Consider the following 26,979-nt stretch of genomic DNA (forward strand, 5'->3'; position numbering starts at 1 on the left):
CTGCATTCTGGACAGTTACTCAGTGCTGACCTGGCCGGCAAAGCTCCTACTCTGCAGATCTTTCTGTTGTGGATCAGTGCTTTGACCGTAGAGGTCACTGTCCCTGCGAGCAGCCACGTGTCTGCAAAGAAGAGGACTTGGAAAAGGCTCAAGGACTCAACTTCTTGTTTTGAATTTTTTTCCCCTTTTCCTGCAAACCATATCAGACTATCAGGGAGCAAGAGCAGGCAGAGTGGATGGACTATTGGTGATCGTGCAGAAGAATTTCTTAGCTCAGAGGGGTAGCCATGTTAGTCTGCAATGGCAAAAACAACGCGTAGTCTTGTGGGACCTTAGAGGCTAATAGGCCTGACCCTTCGTGGGTAAAAACTACTTCATCGGATGAGATGATGTGGAAAGAACAGAATCTGGGTATGTATAATAGGAAACAAAATAACCCATCAATTGTAGAAGCAGCATGAATGAAGCTAATTAAGCCAGGATAGACGCATCTTAGTCGCAGCATTTGATGTGGAGATGCGAATATCAAAGGCAGGGAAATTGCCTTTGTAGTGCGTTAACCGATTAGGATCCTTATTCAAGCCTAAGTCGATAGTGTCCAACTTGTAAATGAACTTCGTTGAGGTTTGCCTTCTGGGCTGCGGTGCGGGTAGGTGAGTCCAATGGGGGTGTAACCAATCTGCATGCAGTCCCAGATGCAGATGAAACCAGAGCTAATTAAAACTGACGTAGGCCTGGAGGAGAGAGAGGAGAAACAAGCAGAAGGCAGCTCTTGTGGACTGAGCACTGGAATGAATTGCCTAGGGAGGTTGTGTTCTAGGATTCACACGCAGCACCCAGTTCTAGGATTCTATGATTCTAACCTACCCTTACAATTCAGGGCATGAGAGCTCAGGACATCACAGAAGTCAGCTGAGCTCCAATATACAAATGGTGTGAAAGGACAATCAGGCCCACTGAAGGCTAGCTAGAACAGGCCTATTTCTGAGAGTGATTTTATAGATGTGCCCAGCTCCAGCTAATCACCCTGGTGGCCCGTGTATTTTTCATCCAAAAGACGTGGTAAGTTATAAACAGCCCCGGAGCCTGAGAAATATTTTCACTGTAGAAAGACTGTTCCCCTAAGGACCTGCTTTCCTTTGGGCCTCCCTTCATCACACTTTGCTGCAAATGCTCAACACTGAGAAATGGCCAGGATTCATCCTTTAGGGTTTTTCTGACCTCCTCAATTGTTCTATGTTTATACCAAAGTTTAAAAGGAGGGTGTCTGCAAATGTGGTATGATCTCAAGGACATCTCTCAGCTTTAGGCCCATTTCTGATCAGTGATTTTTGGATAGCTTTTGGATTTTTAATAAGTAATTACAGGGGAAAGAAAATGGATTAGGTCATTATCGTTAAATAATGGCACATACAAATCAAATATATATATGATGCCCTATTAAAAAATATCTACGTAATAAATGGATTGTGAAGCTCGTTAACCGAAATCAACTGAGCAGTTAATCTTCAACCTTCCTTACATAGCAACGTGTTAATAGTTTTAATACACACTTTGGGAAATATAAAATATTAGCTGGAAACACAACACCCTGTTAAAGGCTGTTCTGATTTTACGGTTCTGAATTTTTCTAACTTTTTTATTAGTTAAATTCAAACTCTCACGGGATTGCAAACAAACCCTCATTTTTATAACATGCCAGTTTGATGTAACCCAAGCAGAGTAATGCGTTCAAAACCAGATCTAGTAAGAAAAGCATTTGAGAATTTTCCTATGAACTTTTCTTTGGGAAAACACAATCCCATCATTTCAATGAGACTGAGTAACAGTGTTGCATACAGTTGAACATCCAGTTTTTAATCTGTCGATATATTACACATTACTTGTTTCCATGTCAGTCACGATCAAGTCGTTCTGATCCACCCGGACTGTTGCAAATCCACACAGAAAATGTTGGGGCCTGATTTTCAAGATTGCATATCTCCCATTTCAGCACCTCAGTGAATGCGCCAGGTTTTCAGAAGTGCCCAGCACAGATTGAAATGTGTATTGAATTTGTGTGTTCGACAAGTTGCTTGTTGCCTCATCTCTCATTCTCTTTAATGTCACAACCTCGTCTGAATTCTCAGATTGCTGTGTGGACTGTTCCTAGGCTGAGGTCTTAGCCTGTTACTGGAAGTTTTGCTGATATTTTAATCTGGCAGAGCCGTAAAATGTCTCATTTTGTTCTCAGAAGATTTCTCCTGTTACATGGGTCCATTCTTCTCTGAACCATCAGATGATCTGAGGCAACCAATCTCTGGGTTCTAGGTGGAAGTTCTTCCACCCCCACCTCTATCTTTGTCGGACCTGTGTTTTGTTCATCTGTCAAAACATTTCTCTTTTGCTGGGTTTTTTAAAATGTGCCTATTTTTTGCCACACTTCATTGTTGGGTTGCTTTTTAGTACGGCAGGGAAGCATTTTTCACAACTGGCATCCTATTAACAGGCCCACTGGGGCTAGTCACCATAGCAATAGGCCTCTGTGTAAAGCCAAAGCATGCTGACGTGGCTCCCTTGGCTACTACCTGATTCCCTCCCCCAACATTACACTTTACACTAAGACCCCATTCTTTGCTTTTAGCTTTAATTGGGAAGAAAGCGGGCTTTCCCCAAAGGAATTTGTGTAGGCTACGGGTCACATTCTGCTCTGATTTATACACTACACTGGCTTCATGGAGGCTGCACTGGGTGTATATGTCAGAGCAGAATTGGACACGTAGATGCATTTTCAGAGCTAGGCTCAGGGTTTTGGGGAGACCCGGGGGCAGTACTTTCTGGCTGGCAGACGGCGGGTGGATTTCTTGGTTTCTGTAAGCACCGCGTCAGACACTTTGATAAACACGGTAGGAATGTGATAAAGCCCTCAACCCAAATAGAAGTAAAAGTAGTTTTATGGGTCAATCTTGAACCATGTCCCTACATCTTTTTGCTCGTCATAGGGCCCAAAAAATTCTTGATGGATCTTTTTGCATCCCATCGTTCCGACAACAATCAAGGCATTTCCGTGTCACTGAATTCTTTCGTTACGGGATGAGGGCAGAGGACTTCACAGAGGTGACCACTAGCTCAAAATCTAGCAGGATTAGCCTGAAAGTAAAACAAGTGGACATATATTACAATTTTTTTTTTTTTAAAGTGTAGGCAGCCAGCCACAGCTATGTCGGAGCTAATAGAAGCTACTGGTGCTCAGTCACATCTGAAGAGCAAAACAAAAATCTTCACCACCGTGCAAACTCTCACTGAGTACAGGAAGCATTAGGGTCTGGAGTTTGGAATACATTTCAAAATGGCCCTAACTTTAAGGGTACATCTAGACTACAGGCTTTTGTCGACAGATACTGTCGACAAAGCTTCTGTTGACAAAGAGCATCTAGACTACATCCAAGTTCTGTCAACAAAGCAAGCCGCTTTGTCAACATGAGACCGTAGACGCAAAGGACAGTGTAGATGCAATAATGCCTTCTGTCGACCGAACTCTGTCGACAGAAGGCATTATTCCTCATAAAATGAGGTTTACCGCCGTCGACAAAACTGCCGAGTTCTGTCGACGTTATGTTGACAGAACTCGGAGGCAGTGTAGACGCAGGTATAGTGTTGTCGACAAAAGTCCACTTTGGTTGACAAAACCCTGTAGTCTAGACACACCCTAATATCCCATGCATAGCTTTTACTGTCTACTTCATTGTTATCAAAACAACCATTGCCTCTTCACGGCTCAATTTCCCAGGAGTGATTCCAGATACAGAAATAATGAACTAAAAGCAAAGCCTTAATTAAATTTTATTTATTGGTTCTATTGTTAAATTACACAATCAAAGTCAGTGGCTTGGGTTGTAAATCTACACAATAAGACAGCAATCTACAGTGGAAATCAGTAGAATTTATATGCTTATGACAAAACCTTATAGCCTTATATTCATATGGCCCCTATATACAATAAACAGTATACACAGAGAAAATGCAACTAGCCTTTGTAAACCATGCACACCACAGCATAAAAACAAAATGCACCTTGTGCAACAGGCCCTCCGACCAGCTTTGGGTTGAGTCCCTGTTCCCAAAAATGCCTTTCGGTTTTAAGAGTGGATTATTTTCCCCCATAAAAACCAAAATAGAATTGAGACACCATATTGGCGAATGGACTTCTCGGTAAAGAGAATGCACTGGACAGGGAGTTATTTTACTTCCCACATTGCTAAGACAGCTCATTTCATTCTTTTTCCCGTTTTCTCAGTCAGCACCACTGCCAGGATGCCCGACGTAACAGGACCTTTAGACCGCTGCGGCATGGAGCCACAGATGTGATTTTTTTAAAGCATTCTCATTGTACGCCTCCTGCCCTACTTGTGCATTGAACATGACAGATGAAAGGCTATAGTGGAAATGAGCGTGGTACGCATCGTAACGAGAGAAGCCATGTTCAGATAGCTTCCCTCACTCAGCAGTAACCGGGACGGGGTGTATGTGTGTGTGTGTGTGTGTGTGTGTCAGTAGAGTTAACACAAGCCTACACAAAATAGAACAAGCACATAAATGAAAGTTGCCAGTTAGTACAATGCTTGAGAACCCGGTGGGCTACACATGACATTTCTAAACTTGACCCAAGTTATAACTGGAATCTTTACAGTTGTTTTGCATAGAGATTTGTATGATCAAATCACATTTCCCGTCCTTACCTCTAACGTGGCCACCTTCTAGACCCGATCCAGATGAAACTGGATCACAGGAGAACTTTCAGAATGATCTCTACATCCAGACCCTCAGTGATGCGCTTGCTTGGGTTAGATGCTCATCCCATTTTACCACACAACCGTCTTTTACTGTGTAACTATGGCTATATACTCGCATATGTTGCAATCTTTTATAATTGTCTACAATCTGTCAGCACTAAAAAGGGCTCGAATGCATTAGAAAAGAGCTTGATTTTTACATCGCACAGGAAAGATTTACCAAATCACAACTCAAGTGTAAATCTATTTCACCTCCAATTGGTCACGAATAACCAAAGCAATTATTTGAAAAATGTTGCCAGGATTTGAGATGGTTGGGTTTTCGTTTAGACAGACGCTATGCAAACATTCACAAGATAATTTCTTAGAAAGACTCTCCTGTCTTAAATGACCAAATATTCAGTATTTGGTAAAAGCCACAACATATATTCCAAGGTATAAGAAAGACTGTTAAGTCTGGATAGTATACAGGAGTATCATTTTGAAAAGACTATATGAAACATGAAGCTATGCCATATATTTTCAGAATGTTGAAAATGATACTGCCATGAAAAATTCTGAAAATAGTGTCCTTAACATTGATTTTCGGTTCAGAAAAGTGTAGTGTTACTTTTTTAACGTGAGACAGACCAAGTTTAAAACTCTTTGCGGTAGGTAGAAAAAGTTTAAAATATTTAATTTGTATATAACTAGACAATTTACTTTTATTCTTTTTTAAAAGCCAGCATCATACATGAAATGAGTCAACTTTTCCTCTAAATGTTAATTGTTCCTTTCACTTTCTTGAAAATTGGTAAATATTGCAAGCAGTTGGGGGGGCCTCAGAAATAATTAAAATCAAAATAAAAAAATAAAAATCAAAGAGGGGAGTTTTGCACACATGCGTTACTATGTATGCACATTAAACTTATGTATGCTTATTACTAGGAAATCAGTTTGCTTCTGATAGAGGTTTAATAGTGCATGATGTCAGATTTCTAACACCCCATTTCATACCCAGAACTAATTTAAGGATTTTTTCCCCTAGAGGTTCAAGCAACAATTTCTGGACAGCCCACTTGGCTTTTGTGTTTCATAAATAATCCAACAAACTGAAAAAGGACAAGTTAATTACACAGGAAGGTTAAGTTTTCCACGTACAGTACAACATTTAATGCAAAGGCAACTGCAAAGGCAACTTTTTAACCTCTTTTGCGTCAAATATTTAAGAAGAGCAATTGGTTTGGACTAGCGTCATCGTCTATGATTTGTGTGGTTTTTGTTTATGGTATTCGACTAGTCTAACTTAAAAGATTTCAGTCCTCACTATCGCCAACGCTCCACATTCCCTATGTAATCAGTAGTTGAATTATCATCGCTCTGTTCTTTATTGCGGTCTTGTTTTGCCTTCAGGATCTTTCGCTGCTCCTGGCGCTTCCGTCGGGCTTCTTGGTGTTCTTTCTGTCTCATGTATTGATACCTTTGCAAAAAAAGGTCTTTTGCATAATCGTACAACTCCATGTCTAAAAAATTGAGGGTCTCAATCTGGTTTTGAGTCTGCTCATCTATTTCCACACTAGAGGCCCTTGTGCTATTATACTGTGTGAATGGCGCGATGAAGTTCATGTTAAACGTTTTTTCAAACAGATACTGAGTCTTCCTCTGAAACTCTGTAAGGCCGAAGAAGGCCATACGCTTCAGGTTCTCCTTCGCGCTGTCTAGCAAAACCTTGTTTCTTTGCTCCTCTGGCATGACAGACAAGTTGTAACATCCAACCAAGCTCAGGTCGGACAGCATGCGGACTTGCCGATTATTGGCTAGATTGTACGGACAATCCATAAACTCCGTGAGGGAACAGCCTGACCAGTCGTCCCCGGTGTAACAGCTGGGTAACTCTTCAGTAGTTGGCGATCTTCCATCACATACGTGTAAGGAAGCCTTCCATGTTGCTCCTCTCTGGACATGTCTCCATTCACTCAAATACCGGGACACAGGGTCGCGCAGGATAGTAATGTAGTAAAAGTTCCTGGGAAGAAGGGAAAAGAAAAGGTGATTGAGCAGGCAAATCTCTGGATGCATGGCTTTCACAGTCACAATCTACGGAGGCTTGGGGAGGTAGGCAATCAACTTTAGAAATTCTAAAGAAAAGTGTTTTGCAATATCATGTACCCGAATCCCTGATGGCAATGTAACAGCCCTAGGGCAGAACGTTTCTCCACCCGATTGCCGGGCTTACGGTGAGGTTCGCATTCGCAGACATAGGATACATTTATTGTGACTTTACTAACAGTGCTTGATAGCCCAGAAACTAAATTCCTGTTTGTCGGCCACATACCAAAATGTGCCTTTAGTAAAGACCCACTAAATCGACAGTCGACCACACACCCATCGACTCTAAGGCACATTGACTCTAGCGTCACTATTGCCTCTTAGTGTAGACCTGGCCTCAGTTCTGGGGAAAAAACGTGCTTCCTTAACTTCTAAAAGGCCTCACGCAGCCTGTGCTGAACCCCTGCCAGAGGGTCTCTCTCTTTCAACAGGGTTTTTGCTGCCTTCTGATTGCCCATCTTCAAGGTAGCTGGGAAGCAATGCATTCTGGCCCAGTTTTTCTCGATGTGGGGAAACCTCGTCACAGGAGCCAGCCAGAGCCTAACAGAACTCTGGGAGTTGAAGGGAGAAGAAAAGGCAGACTCCAGAAGAGTAAAAAAAATAGCCAAAAAGGGTATGGGGCTCATCCGAGCCCAACGTTCAAACTTTCTGAGAGACCAATGCCGGAAATTATGGGTCAGACCCTCCCTCATCCAATTCCCACAGTGGGCTCTCACTGATTAACTAGACCACCTCGGGTCCCCATCCGGAATCTGGCAGAACAAAATGTCAGGATCACAGCCTTACTTTGCACAAGTGAAAATGTGTTTAGGATCAAAGGAAGTTTTTCTTCACGCAGCATAGAGCCAATCTCTGGAACTCCTTGCCAGAGGATGTTGTGAAGACCAGGACTTAAACAGGGTTAAAAAAAAATAGAACTAGATAAATCCATGGATATTAGATCCATCAATTCTTATTAGCCAGCAGGGGTAGGAATGGTGTCCCTAGCCTCTGTTTGTCAGAGGTTGGAAATGGGTGACAGGGAAGGGATCACTTGATGATTGCCTGTTCTGTTCATCCCTCTGGGATACCTGAAGCAAAATGCAGGACAATGTAGCACTTTAAAGACTAACAAGATGGTTTATTAGTCTGGGATACCTGGCATTGGCCACTGTCGGAAGACAGGCTACTGGGCTAGATGGACCTTTGGCCATTCTGATGTTCTTATACAGCTTGGGGAGGGTGTTCAATTAAGTTTTAGTTTTTAAGAGTTTAGCTCTTTAATAACAAGTGCCCTCTTTCTCATTGCTCGGGTGGAGCGCCTGTTAATCACCCATCTCAAGTAACAATACACCTGGGACAGACTAATACATCAAACAGTTTCCATTGAAATAAATGTGTTCCTTGTACAACAGCACCATCTTCTGGAGCTGTGCAGGTCAGGCATCGCCGTGGTGGTCCCAGGATGTTAGAGAGGCAAAGTGGGTGACAGGATATCTTTTACTGCATCAGCTTCTTTTGGTGAGAGGGAAGCATTCAGACCACGCAGAAGGAAAGAAGGGCTCTGTGTGGCTAAAAGGCTGATCTCTCTCAGGCACAAAAACTGGCCCAATAAAAGATACAACCTCGCCCACATCGTCTCTCTAATCTTCTGATACTGTAAGTCCAAGCTGCTGCCGCAGACTCCATTTCCCAGTGAACCCTGACAACTCCGTGGTGTAAAAGATCAGGCCGTTGTGGAGAAACAAGATGGCGTCTCTCCTCAGTCAAGACAAGCAGATGCGTTCTCACCAGCCCTTAATCTCACTGAGGCAACATGAGCTGACAAGCCAGGGCTTCAGCAAAGGAGTCACGGCACGACCCCCACGTTATTTATGGTTTGTGGGTCTGGCACCAGGGCCCCAAAAGCCAATAGGACCGCTAAGCAGAGGGCATTCAATGAGGCATTACACTATTGGTTTAGAGCAAAAGGATTTCCAGCTGCAGCTCTGGTTTCTGTCTCGAGCCACAAAATAAGGAAATATGCATAGAAAAAAAACCTGTGCATAAGCAGCGGGAGCTCCTGCTTAAACGTATACTGCGGTAAGTACTGAAAGACGGGAGTAAATCGCACGAAAGAGCAGTCTCACACGCGGGGCTGCCGCAGCAGCAAAGTGCTACAGGCTGCATTTATGGGATGCTTTGTCTACAGGGTACTTTAGAACCGAGCGGGAAGCGAGGCCTGTCTAGTTCACCCCTGATGGAGGAGCCAGAAGCACAGAGCAGGATTTATGCTGTGGTGTGCCAGGGGCAAGCTATGCACCGTGTTGACATGGCCCGGGATGCCTCTGATAGCAGCTGCGTTGTAGAACAGAGACGCAGAGAGGAGATGTACCTATCTCATAGAACTGGAAGGGACCTCGAGAGGTCATCGAGTCTAGTCCCCTGCCCTCACGGCAGGACCAAGTACCATCCCTGACAAATTTGCCCCAGATCCCTAAATGGCCCCCTCAAGGATTGAACTCGCAACCCTGGGTTTTGCAGGCCAATGCTCAAACCACAGCAGAGTGGCAGAGTGACCCTAGGCCCAGAGTCCGGCTGGCACTAAGACCAGGCCCTTTTTCCTACAGCACTGTGGTGTGCAAGGGAGAGTGTGTGCGAGGTGCTGCAGAAAGCCTCCGGGAACAAGCTGTACTTCAAGGGGGGCTGCAACCCAGGTCAACAAGCCTAGAATCCTAGGGCGGGAAGAGACCTCAGGAGTCATCGAGTCCAGCCCCCTGCCCAACGCAGCTTCCTCTGATCATAACTTACAGCAAGGTCAGGGTTTGGTTCTGCCAGGACAATGGGATGTGCCTGAAATGCGACTTTCATCACATGGAAACAGAGGGGTCTGGCAGGAAGGACAGTTATACTGCAAAATGACCACAGGGGGCAGCACGGAGCCAGAGATGGGGACAGGGACAGCTATAACCCCATGGGCCAGCAGGGGTCAGGGTGGAGAGTTTGTGTGTCCGTCTGTCCATCCCCCAGCTGGGAGATCTGCATCCCGCTCTGGGCTGTGCTCCCTGCAGCTGCCATGGAGAGGGCACTTCTCACCTGGCCCCAAACTGCTGCGGTGAGAGTGGGCTGGAGTTGTCCTCTCTTCCCAGGGCAGCCTGCGTACTGAACCCCTCCTCCCCAGCCCCACCACAGAATGAAGATTTAAATGAAGAAAAACAAAACTTATCTGAGTTACGGACCCAAGCAGGGTAAATCTTGTAGTACATAAATATTACAAAAGCATTTTCTCTAAAAATGGCACATCATACTTCGTAGTACAGAGACAACGTAGATGAGGCAATATCTTTTATTGGCCGAATATCTGTAGGTGACAGACAAGCTTATGAGCCATGCGCAGCTCTTGTTCTGAACAGCGTTTAGTGTGAAAAATGGCTTTGGGTAGCTTGAAAGCTCATCTCTTTTACAACTACAAGTTGGTCCAATAAAAGATATGACCTCACCTACCTTTTCTCACTAATATTCTAGTACCAACAGGCTGGAACACCACTGCAAACAGCATATTTTATAGTAAAAATACATGGGCATTTCAACTTTTTTTCCATACTGAATCCATATTCTGATTCAGGTAATGCATCGCGTTAAGAAAATACTATGGACTGCAAATTAAAATACGCCGTGCTAAACACTGCAGTTCGTGCCCATAACTAAGGGTTTGACTACACAGCACGGCAAATGTCGAACTAAGCTACGCAACTTGAGCTACATCCATTGGGTAGCTTACGTCAAAATAGCTTAATTCGGCTTTTGGCCGAATTACACCGCAGGATACACTCTTTGTTATTTCGGAATAACCCCAGTTATTCCGAAATAACGCTGCAGTGTAGACGTACCCTCAACTGCCCACAGCCACAGAAATATCTGCACATTCTTGCACTAGTGGGCCGTGAGACACCAGAGCAACATTTTCAGGGTGATCAGTGTAAGGAAATGAAGGCGTTATCTAGATAAACAAGCTTTAAAGGGATGGAATTCTGTCCCTTAGCAGCTGACACACGCGCTGTCCCTCCATCATTCTCCAATCTCTGCTTCACGGCAGCTGTTAATTGTTTACCATCACCCCAACGGTCCTGTAACGTTGTCATCCTTCCGACAGGCATGCTTGCTGCTATCGGCATGCGGGATAGCAATTTGCTCCTTAGCTTCTAACGGCACCACTTGATAAACAGCAGCGAACCCCTTATTTCTCATTGTTTCCTTCAGAAGAAAAACCACTAGGTGTCACTGTTTCACAGATAATTGTGGCCGGATAGAAAAGGAGTCTAAGGCAGATTAAGTACATAAGCACAGAGAAAACGCATGAGCCAGGATAGTCATCTTCTCGTTTAAAATATACATTTAACAAGAGGGGCAAAAATAAAATAAAAGTTTACAGAAACAAAAAAATGAACCAGTAAAGCAAGAGACCGCAGGGAGAGCAAAACAGCATCTCATTGCTGGAGCGGAACGGGAGGAAGATTTTAGCCTGCTGTGAGTACTATTATTCTTTGGAGACTTTCACCTCTTTAAAGTAAGCTCTAGAAGCCTCAGTCACAACAATGTCATCTCTCTGAAACAGGACATCCGTCCAGAACTTAACCCAAGCTCCTGCCCCAGGACAGAGGAAACCAGTTTTGCTAATTCTGGTGTCACTACATCATAGAACACTTGAATTGGAAGGGACCTCGAGAGGCCTTCGAGTCCAGTGCCCTGAACTCATGGCAGGACCAAGCACCATCTAGATCATCCCTGACAGGTGTCTGTCTAACCTGCTCTTCAATATCTCCAGTGATGGAGATTCCACAACCTCCCAAGGCAATTTATTCCAGTGTTTAACCACCCTGACAGGAAGTTTTTCCTGATGTCCATCCTAAACCTCCCTTGCTGCAATTTAAGCCCGTTGCTTCTTGTCCTGTCCTCAGAGGCCAAGGAGAACAATTTTTCTCCCTCCTCCTTGTGACACCCTTTTAGGTACTTGAAAACCACTATCCTGTCCCCTCTCAGTCTTCTCCTTTCCAAACTAAACAAGCCCAATTCTTTCAGTCTTCCCTCATAGCGCATCTTTTCTAGACTTTGAATCATTCTTGTTGTTGTTCTCTGGACCTTCTCCAATTTCTCCACATCTTTCTTGAAATGCGGTGCCCAGAACTGGACACAATACTCCAACTGAGGCCTAACTAGCGCAGAGTAGAGCGGAAGAATGACTTCTCGTGTCTTGCTCACAACACTCCTGTTAATAGATTCAAACACATTCATGGATTGCATCAAGAATAAAGTGAGTCTCCAAATCACCCCCCGAAGGCAGCTATGCAACCATGTTGCCTGTTTCTATGATGGGAGGAACTTTTCTCTCCAAACGTCCTAGAACACTGTGTACTTCAAAGTAGCCACCTGGAACCCCGCTGTTCGGCACAGAGGTAGGATTATGGTAGGAGCTGTACAAAGCATGCCTTGCAAGGCCTCATTCTGGAAGTCTTGCAGTGCTCAATAACAATATCCTGCTGGATTGTATGTGCTCTCATGGTAGGTGCCGTTGTGAGGCGTTGCTCTACGTGCTGCCGAAACAGGCTGGGAGATGCCTGCAGCCAACCCCACAGTTACAACAAAGGACCAACCAGACATGTGCATATGGCTCTTCACAGGGATCCACTCTGCCTGACCAATGGGGCTGCTCATCCCCTACATCACAGCAGGGATCTTTCTAGTAACGTAAGAGCGGCCAGACTGGGTCAGATCAAAGGCCCATCTAGCCCAATAGCCTGCCTTCCCACAGTGGCCAATGCCAGATGCCCCAGAGGGAATGAACAGAACAGGGAATCATCCAGTGATCCCTCCTGTCATCCATTCCCAACTTCTGACAAACAGAGGCTAGGGACACCATTCCTACCCACCCTGCTAATAAGCATAGATGGGCCTATCCTCCATCTGAATTTATCTAGTTCTTTTTGGAACACTGTTACTGTCCTGGCCTTCACAACATCCTCTGGCAAGGAGTTCCACAGGTTAACTGTGCAAGCTGGAAGAAAATATAAAAGAAATAACATCATCACTTGGCCTGTCTCCTCCCCCACAACACCCGGAGGACAAAGATTTTTAACTGGGAAAGGGCAGACCCAGCCTGTGAACTGAGGAACTGCGTGTCCCATTTGTCAGGGTCAGATACGGCTTGATTCAAATCCTGCTCAGTGTGTAGAACTTAGGCTGCACCTGTGTTTCTATTTCTGAAGTAACCAACGTTGAGCTCTGCACCTGCTGTTTATAATCACTCAAAATCTGTCTCTCTGCAGCTAATAAACCTCTTTTAGATTTTACTTAAAACAGTCTTTTGGACGAAGCGTTTGAGAAATCTCCGCTCAGTTTACACAGGCTTGTGGGGCTCCTCTCTTCACAGAGGGAGTGGTAAACTATTTCATGGCCTTCCACTGTATAAGATGGTGCCGTCCTGAGGCGTAGGACTGGGGCTAGGGGAATTGGATGGAGCCTTTACTGTCGGTTCACGAGGGGATAGGAGATTATTCACCGGTGTGGGTGTCTGAGGAAGTGCTGTAGCCATCTGGGGTTTTTAGATTGACATCAACATCACTGTGGGAGCGCGGCCAAAACCCAGGCTGGTGGATGTGGGAGGGCTCAGCAGCCCCACCGTCCAGCTCACACCCTGTCATCTCCATTACACTATGGCTATGTCAACACTACAGCTTTTTTGGAAAAATGGACGTTTTTCTGAAAAAACTTCACTTACGTCCACATTGCAATCACGTTCTTCCGAAAAAAAAATCAAAAGAACAGAGGGTTTTTTCCCCGACATTGGTAAACCTCTTTCTACGAGGAAGAAGGCTCTTTCGCTAAAAGGCACGTGTGGCCGGGGAAGAGGGAATTCTTACGGAAGAAGAGGAACGAGGAAAAAGCAGAGGTGCCCTGGTGGCCATTCCGCCCAGAGTAATCACAGCTTACATGCGAGATAGCGTCCAATCAATGTGGATGCTATCTTTTGAAAAAGCAGAACACTTTTTTGATGTGCTTTGGCAGTGCGGATGCTCTCTTTCAGAAGAAGTTTTTTCAGAAGATCTTTTCTGGAAAAGCTTCTTCCGAAAGAAGCCTGTAATCTAGACGTAACCTGCCTGACTGCTCCATTTTACAAGGCTGGTTACTTTGCAGAACTTCCTCTTCTGCTGCTTGCTGGCAAGGAACTTTCCAATCTGCCAAAATTGGCCATTTCCATGCGTCAGAGCGATGAGCAGGCTTGGAAGAATTCAGCTGTTATTTTTATGCATAATATCAATGTTTATTTTTAAGCCCTTTCTCCAGTGTTTGTTTATTTGAATTTTCACCGTTGAAGGATGTTATGGGGGAGCCAGCTGACGGGTTGGGTGTGTGTCAAACTATTTAATGGGAGCAGAGATTCAAAATACAAATTGTCAATATCACATGTCAAAATGTACACTATAAGTGTTCTTAAATCAGACCTTAAGCTCTCAAAAGCACCATTTTTCTTTCTTTGCATATTTATACATTTTTGTTATCACTGGGGGAAATATTTTTTCCATCTGTTTGTGCGGATATGGTATTAATGATTATGGACAAAAATCTAATCCTTCAACCCCTACTGATGATGCTTATAAACTCTATAGGGTCATCAGAAATAGAATAGTGGAAATATTTCCAACTCTTGATGTTGCTCCCATTTTGCATGCTTTGAAAATGACTGTGAATTATATTTTATCAGGTTCATGTTTGATAAACAACAATTTGATCACATTTACAATCAAAATGTTACTAATTTTATTCTCTAAAATTAAGTCAACAGATTTTTTTTTTTGCTAACAATATCTTCCTATCACACGAAAATGCCTTGTCTGAGGAACAAGAGATGTATTTCATCTTAACTAATAGCAGTATTATGAGGAAAAAATGCTAAATAGAAAATAAAGTAATCATTACATTCATTATGGGGAACTATGCCCAAACATGAGGATTGAGATGTGGAACCTGGAGGTGTTTAGAGTTTTACTGAACATCTGTAGAGTCAGGAAACTTGAGGGTTATCTGTCTGCAGAAGGGAACTCCAAATATTTGCTCAGATGGAATTATATTTTTGGCCTAAGATGCACTATGCACATCTCTCTTGGGGTTCTTGCTTATCTCAACCTTGTTTTTCTCTTACACATGTTCCTACATGCACACATTTGTTATTAAACCTGAGTTTCCCAGATGCAGTATCCATTGAAGACAAAATGATCTGGACAAACTGGAGAAATGGTCTGAGGTAAATAAGATGAAGTTTAATACGGACAAATGCAACATACTCCACATAGGTAGCAACAATCGGTTTCACACACACACAGAATGGGAAGCGACTGTCTAGGAAGGAGTCCTGCAGAAAGGGATGTAGGGATCATAGTGGACCACAAGCTAAATATGAGTCAACAGTGTGACACTGTTGCAAAAAAGGCAAACATGATTCTGGGCTGCATTAACAGAAGTGTGAGCAAGACATGAGAAGTCATTCTTCCGCTTCACTCTGTGCTGGTTAGGCCTCAGTTGGAGTATTGTGTCCAGTTCTGGGCCCTGCATTTCAAGAAAGATGTGGAGAAATTGGAGAAGGTCCAGAAAAGAGCAACAAGAATTATTAAAGATCTAGAGAACATAAGCGATGACGCAAAGCTGAAGGAATTGGACTTGTTTAGTGTGGAAAAGAGAAGACTGAGAGGGGACATGATAGCTGTTTTCAGGTACCTAAAAATGTGTCACAGAGAGAAGGGGGGGAATTTGTTCTCCTTGGCCTCTGAGGACAGGACAAGAAGCAATGGGCTTAAACTGCAGCAAGGGAGGTTTAGGTTGGACATTAGGAAAAAATTCCTGTCAGGGTGGTTAAACACTGGAATAAATTGCCTAGGGAAGTTGTAGAATATCCATCACTGGAGATATTTAAGAGCAGGTTAGACAAACATTTGTCAGGGTCTAGAGAACATGACCTATGAAACCTATGATGGTGTAGACGGAGCTTGGTCCTTCCTTGAGGGCGGAGAGCTGGACTCGATGACCTCTCGAGGGCCCTTCCAGTTCTAGTGTTCTGTGATTCTATGGGCATGGAAAGTCACTTTGTTAAACAGTAACTGGATCCCCTCTCAAGTATTTTGCAGATTTTTTCAAAATCCTAGTTTGCATGTGAAAACATAACTGGAAAAAAAAAACCCACACATCTTCCTGTTACTGGGTTAGTCTTTGGCTGAAGTTAAAGCTTTTGCTCCGTCCTTCTACCAAGATGGGGTGGTGTCTGGCAATGATCTGCCATAACTAGTAAGTGGTTTCAATGCTATGTAATTATTTTTATTACTGGATGCAACACCCCATTCCTTCTGCTAACCTCTACAAGAACACTAAGCTCTTGTCTTAACTTCAAACAACAGTGGTTTTCGTGCAAGCAAAGCACAGATATTACTCACCATGGCCTTGTCTACACTAAGACGTCGATCTAATCTGCGTAACTTCAGCTATGCAAATAGCGTAGCTGAAGTCGACGTGCTTACCGCGGAGTCCTGCGTGCGGTAAGATCGGGAGAGGCTGCTCTCCTATTGCCATTGGCTACTCTTCTTGTCCTGGTAGAGTACTGGTGTTGTTGGGAGAGTGCTTGGAGATTGATTTATTGGGTCTAAGCTGACGTGATAAATTGACTGTGATCCCAGCGTAGTAGAGACAAGCCCTATAACATTCTCCTCCAAGTCAAGAAAGAAACCTGCGCTCATCATGACAACAGATATTGAGGACTTTTAGCTTGGTTGCGTATGAAACAAAGACTAACAGGCAGGAGTTTAGATGCTTATTCAAACTACTGGAGTAGGGATGTAAAATCCCGGTTCATCAGCTAACTAGTCAAACCTTAGATTTAACCAGTTAACCAATTATGCTGGACCCCCGTGGGCATGGGCTGCTCCCAGTTAACCAGTTACCTGCTAAGCATCACCCGGTAAGGAGTTCTGCTTTCGTTTCGGGTGGAAGTTCTAACCCAACTCTTTATTTCCTCTCAAACTTCACCATTATCTCTGTCACCCTTAGCGACAAGGAGTCCTGTGGCATCTTATAAACTAACAGATGTATTGGAGCAAAAGCTTTTGTGGGCAAAGACCCACTTCATCAGATGCATGTCACCCTTGTGACTTGCCACCACCTGGCAATGACCAGCCAGATCTCCCTGGCACAGTGCAAGGGACTCTCCAGACAACTACTTGGAGATTTCTGAGGCGGACTGTTAAAATGGGGCAAGTGGGGGGCTGGCTGAGGAGATTTCTGAGGTGGGCTGTTAAAATGGGGCAGGTGGGGGGCTGGCTGAGGAGATTTCTGAGGCGGGCTGTTAAAATGGGGCAGGTGGGGGGCTGGCTGAGGAGATTTCTGAGGCGGGCTCTTAAAATGGTTGGGCTGGAACGCCCCCTGCTTGCGGCATGGTGGGCTTGTTTGGGCTGGAGCAGCCGCGGGCGGTAGGCCGCTCGGGCCAGGCCGGGCGCCGGTTAACCAGTTACCTGTTTACACCCCTCCAAGAAACAGAAGTGATTTCTGAGGCACAGGATAAGGGGCCCAGGCAGAGTAGCGGTGAAGATTTTTTTCAAGGAAAACCACCCCATGATTTTGCGCTCCATTGACCGGAAGACTCGACATCTCCCTCCCGGTGAGAGGGCCCCATGAAGCCAAGCCGCCCTGCGGAACGTGGGCTACACGGAACGAGGACGCTCACTCTGCTCCACGGCCCTGCCACACAGACATCAGCCGTCCCCAGAGCTGTCGATTCTACCTGCCGGTCAAATGACAACGACCTTTGAAACTCAGGTTGGAGCCAAATGCCAGGTGCTGCTACACAGATTCCTGTGTCCCTGCTAAGGAAAAGGAGAGGACTCCTAGGCACGAATTACTAATAATATTTGAATCAGTTGGAAAGGACTCAGCCCTGCAGCCTCTCCTGCCTGAAAGCATGCAGCTCCTTCCTCTGCGAGGCAGACACTGCCTGGCGTCTGCGTCTTTGAACAACGGTGGAGGAAGGACCTGACTCATGCCTCCATGGGAGGACAGTGTAAGCCGCCAGCTGACCTCTTTGTCCGAGAAGGAGATAGAACGACAGAGTGAAGACCGTGCTGGTTGCCACGCAATGGCCGAGCTATGGCAGTAGAAAGGATTGCTCCTTGAACAATGATCATCTGACAGGACACCTGGAAAAGCCCCACTCCCCCTTCCTCCCCTGGCACGAGCTCTTAAAAACAGAGAAAAACTCAGAAGGACACATTTCTCCAAGCGACGTGTTGAGAGTAACCCACCCTGCCGCATTTCGGCAGAAGAGTCCAGGGTCACCGATTCCCCATGCCCCATCTTGGCCCGGAGAGATGGCATCAAGGCAGGGTTAGAGGAGGACAAAGGTGGACTCTGGGCCCGCCCTATGCACAGTTGGAAAAAAATGTGCATTTGTGCTAAGGCTTTGCAGGATGTGCACATACCCAGAAATGGAAGGTGTCTGCAGATCCGAGAGCGTGTGTGCAGAACCCCTTCCCCAGCCCGGAGGGATCACGTTCCGAGCTACAGCCGAGGAGCGCCGTTTCATGCAAAGCGGGCCGACTCAGATCAGGACACAGAAAATGCCAAGCTGCCACTCACGGTCATCTCCAGGTGTCAATCCTTGTTCAGCAAAGCACAGTCCTATTGGGGACTTCCGCACGGGCTTACAGCTTGGCTACGTAGGGACGGGCGTCGGTGCTTTGCAGAATTGGGACTGAGCAGCTGGTTTGAGGGAATCAATCCAACTTCCGCAGACAGAAGACACTGGGCAGCTCTGCTGCAGTTGCTTGATTTCGGGACGTCACAGTAATAACATCTGGATGCTGGAGGGTAGGGTGAGGGTCCAACTCATTGGCAGAGTGCCTGAGCATGGGTCAGCACGTCTGACATTCCGACAGCTTCTCCTCTATTGGAAGGGAGTCATCTTCCGAGACAGCTGGGCAGATTCAGCTCTGCTGTCTGTAATGGCGTTGCACCTGCTCACATCATGGTTGGATTTACCCCTCTCTTTGTAGGAAGGGCTCCACACGAGAGCCCCGGGCAGACACCGTGGGCTTGGCTTTGCAGGATATGCTGGTGCGGCTCTCCTGAAGTCCACAGGAGGACGCCACAGCTGAATTTGGCTCTGTGCACTGAAGCCCCGTCGGGTCAAAAGTCCCGTTGGTGCCAGCACAGCGAGTATCGATCCCTGACCTACGAGAGAGGGACGCTGTGCGGCTTAATAGCTTTTCGAGGTAAAGAAAGACGAGAGGTCATCCGGTGTCAGCTGCCATCCAATACAAGATGCCAGGCCTTTCAGCTTGGAAACCTGAGCCTCGCTTGATGGAGCTATGAGCTCAGAAGTCGGAGACCGCCGCGGTGAGCAAAGCAGCCATTAACCACGGCAGCATCCAAGTCTGTGTCTGAGAACAGGGAGCCAGCCACCTTACCCCACGGGCTACTGGAAAAGACGTTAAAGCACCTACAATGGCAAGGTACAGCATGGCGGGCCACAAGTGGGTTCCTCAGCCTTTTTCTTTTCGTTGGACTGAAGGGGGATTTCAGTACACACACACACACACACACACACACACACACACACACACACACACACACAGAGGCTACGTCTACACTGGCATGATTTTCCGGAAATGCTTTTAACGGAAAAGTTTTCCGTTAAAAGCATTTACGGAAAAGTGCGTCTAGATTTGCAGGACGCTTTTCTGCAAAAAAGCCCCGATTTTCGCGATCGGGGCTTTTCTGCGGAAAACAGTACTGTGCTGTTTACACTGGCCCTCTTGCACAAATGATTTGCACAAGAGGGCTTTTGCCCGAACGGGAGCAGCACAGTATTTCCGCAAGAACACTGACGATCTTACATGAGATCATCAGTGTTCTTGCAGAAATTCAAGCAGCCAGTGTAGACAGCTGGCAAGTTTTTCTGCAAAAGCAGATGATTTTGCGGAAAAACTTGCCAGTCTAGACACAGCCTAGCTGTCTTCTCCTTTTGTGGAGGCGGACCCAGCTTTTCCCAGACCACCCCTTTAGGGAAGGCACTACCTGGCTTCTCACACACCCAATACAGCAGGTCAGAAGACGAAGGAGTTGAAGAAACACCAGAGAAAATAAAAACGGTCCCCCCCCGTACCACATGGTTGATTCCACCGGTCCCCAGATACGTGGGAGAAGGGTGGGAGAAATCACAGACGATAAGAGATAGAGCAGTGCACTGTAGCCAGAAGGTGCAGCCTGGGGAATATTCTCCAGGTGGAGAACCTCAGACCCAGGACTTTCCATGCCGTTAGCTTGGACTGCACCTTCTTGCTAGCCGGAAGGGTGGCGAGCCAAGCATGTGAGAACTGCTGGGTGCTCTGATCAGACAGGGATCAAACCCACAGGCAGGACACGCGAGGAGTCAGCAATCGGAATATGAGCAGACACACCCTCTGGCCTTATCGGCCTGGACAGCAGCCCCTGTCCTGCCTCCGGGGGCGGAAACAAGCAAGGCCACGTGTGGAGAAGAGGAAGCCAGTCAGGCAGTATCACACAGTATATTACAGCGGGCCTGAGGGACACGTGTTTTATTTTCACGGACTGCCCGAGTCAGTCCCGTCTGACCCTCCCGGAGCCTCTATGCCTAGGCAAGACAGTGGGAGAGGAGCAGTTATCCAGTTCAGGAGTATCCATACTTCTTATTTACAGTAATTTAGGGCTCACAGGCCCTGGAGTGGGGCTGATTTATTAAAAACTCCTGAGGAAGAAGTTTTCAGGCACAGGGGAGCACGCACTTGTGTGTGTGTGTGGGGGGGGGGGGCGGGGGGAGAGCTCTTTACGTAACTAACAGGATCCTTTCTGTAATGGGGAATTCAGCTAGAATTGCCTAGTGGTCTAATTAGGACGGGGAAAATCAGCAGCCTTTGCATAAACAGCAGAAGACATTTCTCTGTGGTATCACCGCCCGGAACTACGTAGGGACACCAGTCTCATGGCTGCAGTGGGGAAGGCTGTCCTCTAACCTGACTCTGGAAAGGGATATTTAAATGTACTGGAATCAAGATTTTAAAGGTGGCGAGTCACGCTAGCACCGGTGGGGTTTGTACAATAAACGGGAACCCTTTCCAACAGCAGTTCAGACCAGGGTCTGGCTGTGTCGTTCATTCAGGCTTTTCAAGGGTGGAGCTGAAGGTGTTGTAATTTGGGATGTTTTCTCTTCTTAGGAACTTTTCCTCCAGCATTTCAAACTGCAAACTTCACGATGCATTAAGTGGCCCATCTCTAAGGGTACGGCGACACTGCACACTTTTCAAAATAAGCTGTTTCGGAAGAAATACCCTGAACTAGCTTATTTCGAAATAACGCGTCTACACTACAGAGACGCCTCAAAACGAGTCCGAGGCAGGCTTCCCTAATGTGGACCCGCGACCTTGATTTAGAGCCCCAGGAGGCCCTGGGGAGGGGCTATTTTGAAACAGCAGCAGTGGAGCGTCCACACTACCGCTATTTCGAAAGAGGTGTTATTCCTCATGCAATGAGGCTTACCGAAGTTGGAATAAGCCCTCCGTTATTTCGGACTGATTTTGAAACAATGGAATTGCTGTGTAGACGCTCGCATTGTTATTCCGAAATCACGTCAGTGCTGTGTAGATGCACCCTAAGTGAGTTATAGCAACGGAGACAACACACGCGTCTAAATCTTCTTGCTCCTTGAAGGGCGAGTGGTGAAGCAGAGAGAGGGACTGACTGTCAGAAAGACAGAACTCCCGACCCTGCCCAGCACAGCTGGGCAACAATAAAATCACCAGCAGGGATACAGAATTCCTGAGACGTGAGGCTGAAATTAGAGCAGCTTTGGGGATCTAGGGATGGGAAGGAGAGAGAACTAGGATTCTAAGATTTGGCAGAGTGAAAAAAAAATCAGATGACTTGGCACCAGAAATGCTACCTTAGATAAGGCACAACCAGCCAAAAACTAGTGTTTCAAGGACCATGCATCTCTTAATGTTTTCTCCCTCTCCCCTGACAGCTCATGCAATTGAATGAACATACTTAAGGGTCAATTATAATAGGAATATTAAAAATCATCTGGCACGATAGTCTTAGGACAGTAGATTTTTGCCTCGCATGGCTCTAAATGACCAGCACTCCAGCTGATCCAGTCAACACGAAGACAGCCTTCTTTATAAGCAGCTCTGAATTCTGTTCAGTTGGGTTTGTCACATTCAATTACTTCAAATACTACACTAACAGCTTTTCGGCTTGCAAACACTTACACTCTTTCTTTGCCCTAAAACGCAGTTGGGGGCATTTTGTGCAGGATGTTCTTTTTGCCTAGCTTACAGCAGAGTTTTGAATAAAGCTGAAAAGGTCCGGAACGTGGTTGTGCCTATTTTAATTTAACTATCACCTCTCTCTTCTCCCGGCGTTCTAAACTTGTGCTATGAAACAATCAGGATATGACATAAAGCAAAAAGCTCAGATTAAAACTATGCCTGACTCCCCGACTCCTGCACCCCTGTAGACTTCACCAGCTAGTAGAATAGAGGGAGTTTATCGCTTCTCCAGGATACAGCACAGCACAGATGTAATCTGATTACAGGGCAGGCCTAGGATGCCTCAGCCCCCCTTGAGATGGGGGAGACTGGGCCCCTAAATTCCAGCCCCTTCCCTAGACTGTCTCCTCTATGATACCAGACAGCAACCAGCCAGGTACCAATACTACGTCACACCCCTGTTCCCTGAGAATGTAAATCTAGTATGGACAGTTAATCAAGACCAACAATTGCATACGTTTCCCACATCAGTCATTCTTATCTCAGGACAACGAGAAGTAAAAAGTATGTCACACAAGTAGCTTACAGTGTTTGTGAGGTTAATTCCCATCGGTAGTGACCCACAGAGAATTTGATTTGTTAATGCTGTAAATTATTCCTATAAGAGATCCCCCCGGTGCCTTCCTGGTAGAAGGCGGCACGTGGATATTACTGAGAATGGGAAGCAATCTTCATAAAAAAACGTTATCACCCAGAGACATCATTAAAAAGGCTGAGCATGAGATCCTCCAATCCCATTTGCATGCCCCTGGGCAAGTCAGAACTAATCTGCCTCAGTTTCCCACCTTCTAAAATGGGAATGCTATTTGCTTGCAGGGCTACATAGGATAGTTTGCAGGGTCTGACCTAAGGAGTTAGCGAGTGGTTTGCACCGCACTGGGAAGAAGATTCTCAGAGGGGGAGCTGTGTTAGTCTGTAACTGTAAAGAAACCATGAGGAGTACCGTGGCACCTTAGAGACTAACAAATCTATCATATCACGAGTTTCCATGGGTAAAACCCACTTCTTGCAATGAGCAGAGGACTCAGGACACAGTAGAAGGTGGGGTTTAGTTATTAAAATGGTGTGAGTGGGTACAGGCCCTCCTCGCTGTAAGTCCAAGATAGGTTCCAAAAAACTTGGACTAAGAGGAAAGCAACTTCAAGTGGGGAATTTTTTTCCCACGGCTGACTTCCATTGGCACACATTGGGTGACTTAAGAGCGGGGAACGGGAGGACTTATAACGCATCCCTTCCTACAAACGTCCATAGCGTTAGTGCGGAATGGATGTATACCGGTGTGACTTACAACGGGGACGGCCTGTGTCGATAGATCTAGCTACATACACACATTTGTTCCTTCTGGAGGACAAATCGGGGTGTCCACTGCTCATCTGACGAAGTGGGTTCTGCGCATGATTCTATGTATATATTTTTGTTAGTCTCTAAGGTGTGGCAGGGCTATTGGTTGTTTCTGGGAATAAGATGTCAATATTACCACATTTCCCTCAAACATGTCATCATTATTACAGGGCCCTGTCTATTCATTATCCAGGCAGCCTTTCAAATAAAAGGGTAAGTACCTTGCCTGCAGACTGTACTTGCAACTTCCGGCCCATCTCGTCCTGCTAGAGACAGCAGCTGGAAGGACGCTATTCTAATGGTATCGGTGGCTGATCACAGCCGCGGCTCTAGAGTGGAGGGGCAGGATCTCATCTACTGGGTGAAAACAGATTATCACTGCGGCTCCGTTGCCCACCCTGAGGGATCTGACACAACCGCTGCCCATGAGAGGGACCCCACAGGGCTGGCAACAGCCACTCCCTGTGGTGTTAGAGCGGTGGTATTTAAACAGCTGACTGGTGCGCCCCCGGCAACCTCCGACTGCTTTTCAGGAATGGCGGCCTTAAAGAACAAGAGACCGATTCTTGAGCCGATTTATATTTGTGTCCATCTGGCGCCACTGTTGGAAGGGGGACCCACATCAGGCCCCAATACTGAGGAAACAACCTCCCTCCCAGTCCTTCTCACAAATGTCAACTCCCCACAGTATCTCTTCAGACTGGCTTTGCTGCAAACGTTGAAAATGGAGAAAAAAGAATTTTTTTTTTTTAAGTTCCTCAAAGCAGCTCTGAGGTTTATTTTTTAATACACAAATGATCTAGTAACCCACTTTCAGAAAACGGCATGTCAATCCCCTTCCCCCAACTTCAGGCAAGATAAGGGTAATCCCATAAATTAGAGCAGTGTTTCTCAACCTTTTTTTTTTTTTTTTTTATAAAGTACCCCTTTAAAAAAAAAAAAAAGGACCCCCAGTACCTACAGTTTTCTGACACACAATTTTTTTTTCTACCATTGCAACATGTCTGTTTAAACAATTTAATCATAGCCAGGCAGGCGATGAAATTTTTGGGTGTAAAAAGTACAAAAATAATAAAATGCTGTAAAACTAAAAACAAAAATTCTGTTTTCTCCAAATTTCAGTTGTGCTGACGTAGCCTCAAGACGTCTCTTGATTACCCCTAAGGGTGCTTGTACCACTGGTTGAGAAACACTGAATTAGAGGACAGCACAATTCTAGCATTTAAATTAAATTCAGCTGTGGAATCCATTTCATTCCTCAAATCAAAATGAGGCTGAGCCGGATATGTGACTGCAGGGAAGTTATTGCAGGAGCAGCTCTTAAAAATGTCATCCAAGCCCGTTTCTGCAGCTCCTAATTACTGCACTCCAGTATATCAGCACCCTTTGTAACTATGCCCAGTGGAAATTCACCGTGTCACGGTGGCGTGGCTCACCTTGCCTGCCACCAGCAAGGTCAAGCAGAAGGATTCTGGGAACACGATGAAATATTGGTATTTTTCTGGAGAGGTCCGTAAAAAGCACGTCGCACGGGATATTCCTTTACTTCTATTCCGAGTACGGCACGGGCGATTCAAAGCCAAGCCACAGTTTGGAATGAGGCGCCATTAAGAAAGGAGAGAAGCAAGTTTCAGAGCTGCAAATGAAAGACTTGAGCAAACACGAATTCAAACATCCCCCACGTGAGTGTTACTTTTTTTCTTCTATTAGCATCCAGCGAAGCACAGTTACTGGAAGCCACAAAAGCTCACACGCAAAGAAAGGGGACAGAGAATAAGACCGAGAATATCTTACTGCCTCTGTATAAATCCATCGTGAAAGTGAATAAGGAAAAATTGAGGCTTTTTCTAATACAGGCAACTATTATCATCCCCACCCTATGCGAGTCCCAATTTTTCACTTGCTAGATGGCCACCCTAAGGGTGCGACTACCCTGCAGGGCTTAACTCGAAATAAGCTAGGCACATGGAGCTACGTCAATTGCATAGCTTATTTTGAATAGGGAGTGTCTACACGTCACTTATTTCGAAATGGAGCGCTCTTCCTCCGACTTCCCTTACCCCTCGTACAATGAGGGTTACAGGAGTCCGAGTAAGAAGTCCTGCCGCTTGACAATATTGTGACATTATTTAAAAAAAACAAAAACAGCCTGCTATCTAAAGGAGGATTAAGTTATTTCAAAATAATGTTGCTGTGTAGACATAGCTTCATTGTAAGGCTGGCAACATTTATTTTTTTTTCAAAACCACTGAGCTTTTCTTCTGTCGAGAAGACATTTTCCAGTGGTGACTATCCCAATGCGAAGAATTCAGGACCAATTCGTGCCCTTAGCTAAACCTACCAGTGGGCTTGTCTGGGAGTAGAAGAGGCCAGAAGACAGCTTTTGGACATTAAGGCTCAAGCCCTGCAAGATGCCAACAATTATTTGCATCTCTGAGACAAATGGACATTCTCTCTATCCCATTGTTCAAAGGTTCAGAAAAGGGCAACAAAAATGACGAGGGGTTTAGATCGGGTCCCCTATGAGGAGAGATGAAAGCGACTGGGACTTTTCAGCTCAGTAAAGAGGAGACGAAAGGGGAATAGAACAGAGGTCTATAAAATCATGACTGGTGTGGAAAAAGTGAATAAGGAAAAGTTATTTACTTATTCCCGCAATAAAAGAACTAGGGGTCACCAAATGAAATTAATAGGCAGCCAGTTTAAAACAAACAAAGGGAAGTTTTTCTTCACTCAGCACACAGTCAACCTGTGGAACTCCTTGCCAGAGGATGTGGTGAAAACCAGGACTTGAACAGGGTTAAAAAAAGAACTAGATACGTTCATGGACATTAGGTCCATCAATGACTATGAGCCAAGATAGGTAGGAATGGTGTCCCTAGCCTCCGTTTGTCTGGATGTGGATGACAGGGGAGGGATCACGTGAGGATTACCGTTGTGTTCCCTCCCTCTGGGGCATCTGGTATTGGCCACTGTGGGCAGACAGGACACTGGGCTAGATGGACCTTTGCTCTGACCCAGTCTGGCCGTTCTTATGTTCTTATTGTGCTAGGCACTGTACAGACTAGGTTATCTTGCATTGTAGAGACATGGAGTGCCATATCTCCATTTGGAGCTGGAGACCTGCCATCCATCTCCACGGTGAGATGGGACCTTTTGCGGCATGAGGTTCTCCTCAGCGGGAGTCCTTAACGGGTGAGGCTTACTGGATCCAGTTAACTGACGGGGGCTGGAGGAGATCCCCGCAGGTCGCGGAGGGGCCGGCTGACTGGAGCAGCCCCTGTTTATGGTTGGCAGGGGGTTAAACCGTACATTTAACCGGTTAACCAATTAAACGGGATTTTACATTCCTAGTTCACAGATACAGTAAGCCCTGGTCTACACTAGGGAGATATTTTGAAATACCCCCCCCCTCCTGTATTTCGAAATAAGAAATGGCA

At 45.7% G+C, this 26,979-nt stretch overlaps 1 protein-coding gene across 1 annotated transcript in view; it reads right to left on the reverse strand.

Annotated features, from left to right (window-relative positions):
- Positions 1-3,810: 3,810 nt before the first annotated feature.
- Positions 3,811-26,979, reverse strand: part of HS6ST2 (heparan sulfate 6-O-sulfotransferase 2) — a 231,652-nt gene continuing 208,483 nt past the window's right edge. The window contains exon 2 of the mRNA XM_025190873.3: positions 3,811-6,777. Coding sequence (XP_025046658.2) covers positions 6,078-6,777 — 700 coding nt within the window. The 3' untranslated portion in view covers positions 3,811-6,077. The remainder of the gene's footprint in view (positions 6,778-26,979) is intronic.

The sequence above is a fragment of the Pelodiscus sinensis genome, chromosome 13 (assembly GCF_052426305.1).
Source record: "Pelodiscus sinensis isolate ZL-2025 chromosome 13, ASM5242630v1, whole genome shotgun sequence".
In the NCBI taxonomy this organism is placed as follows: Eukaryota; Metazoa; Chordata; order Testudines; family Trionychidae; genus Pelodiscus; species Pelodiscus sinensis.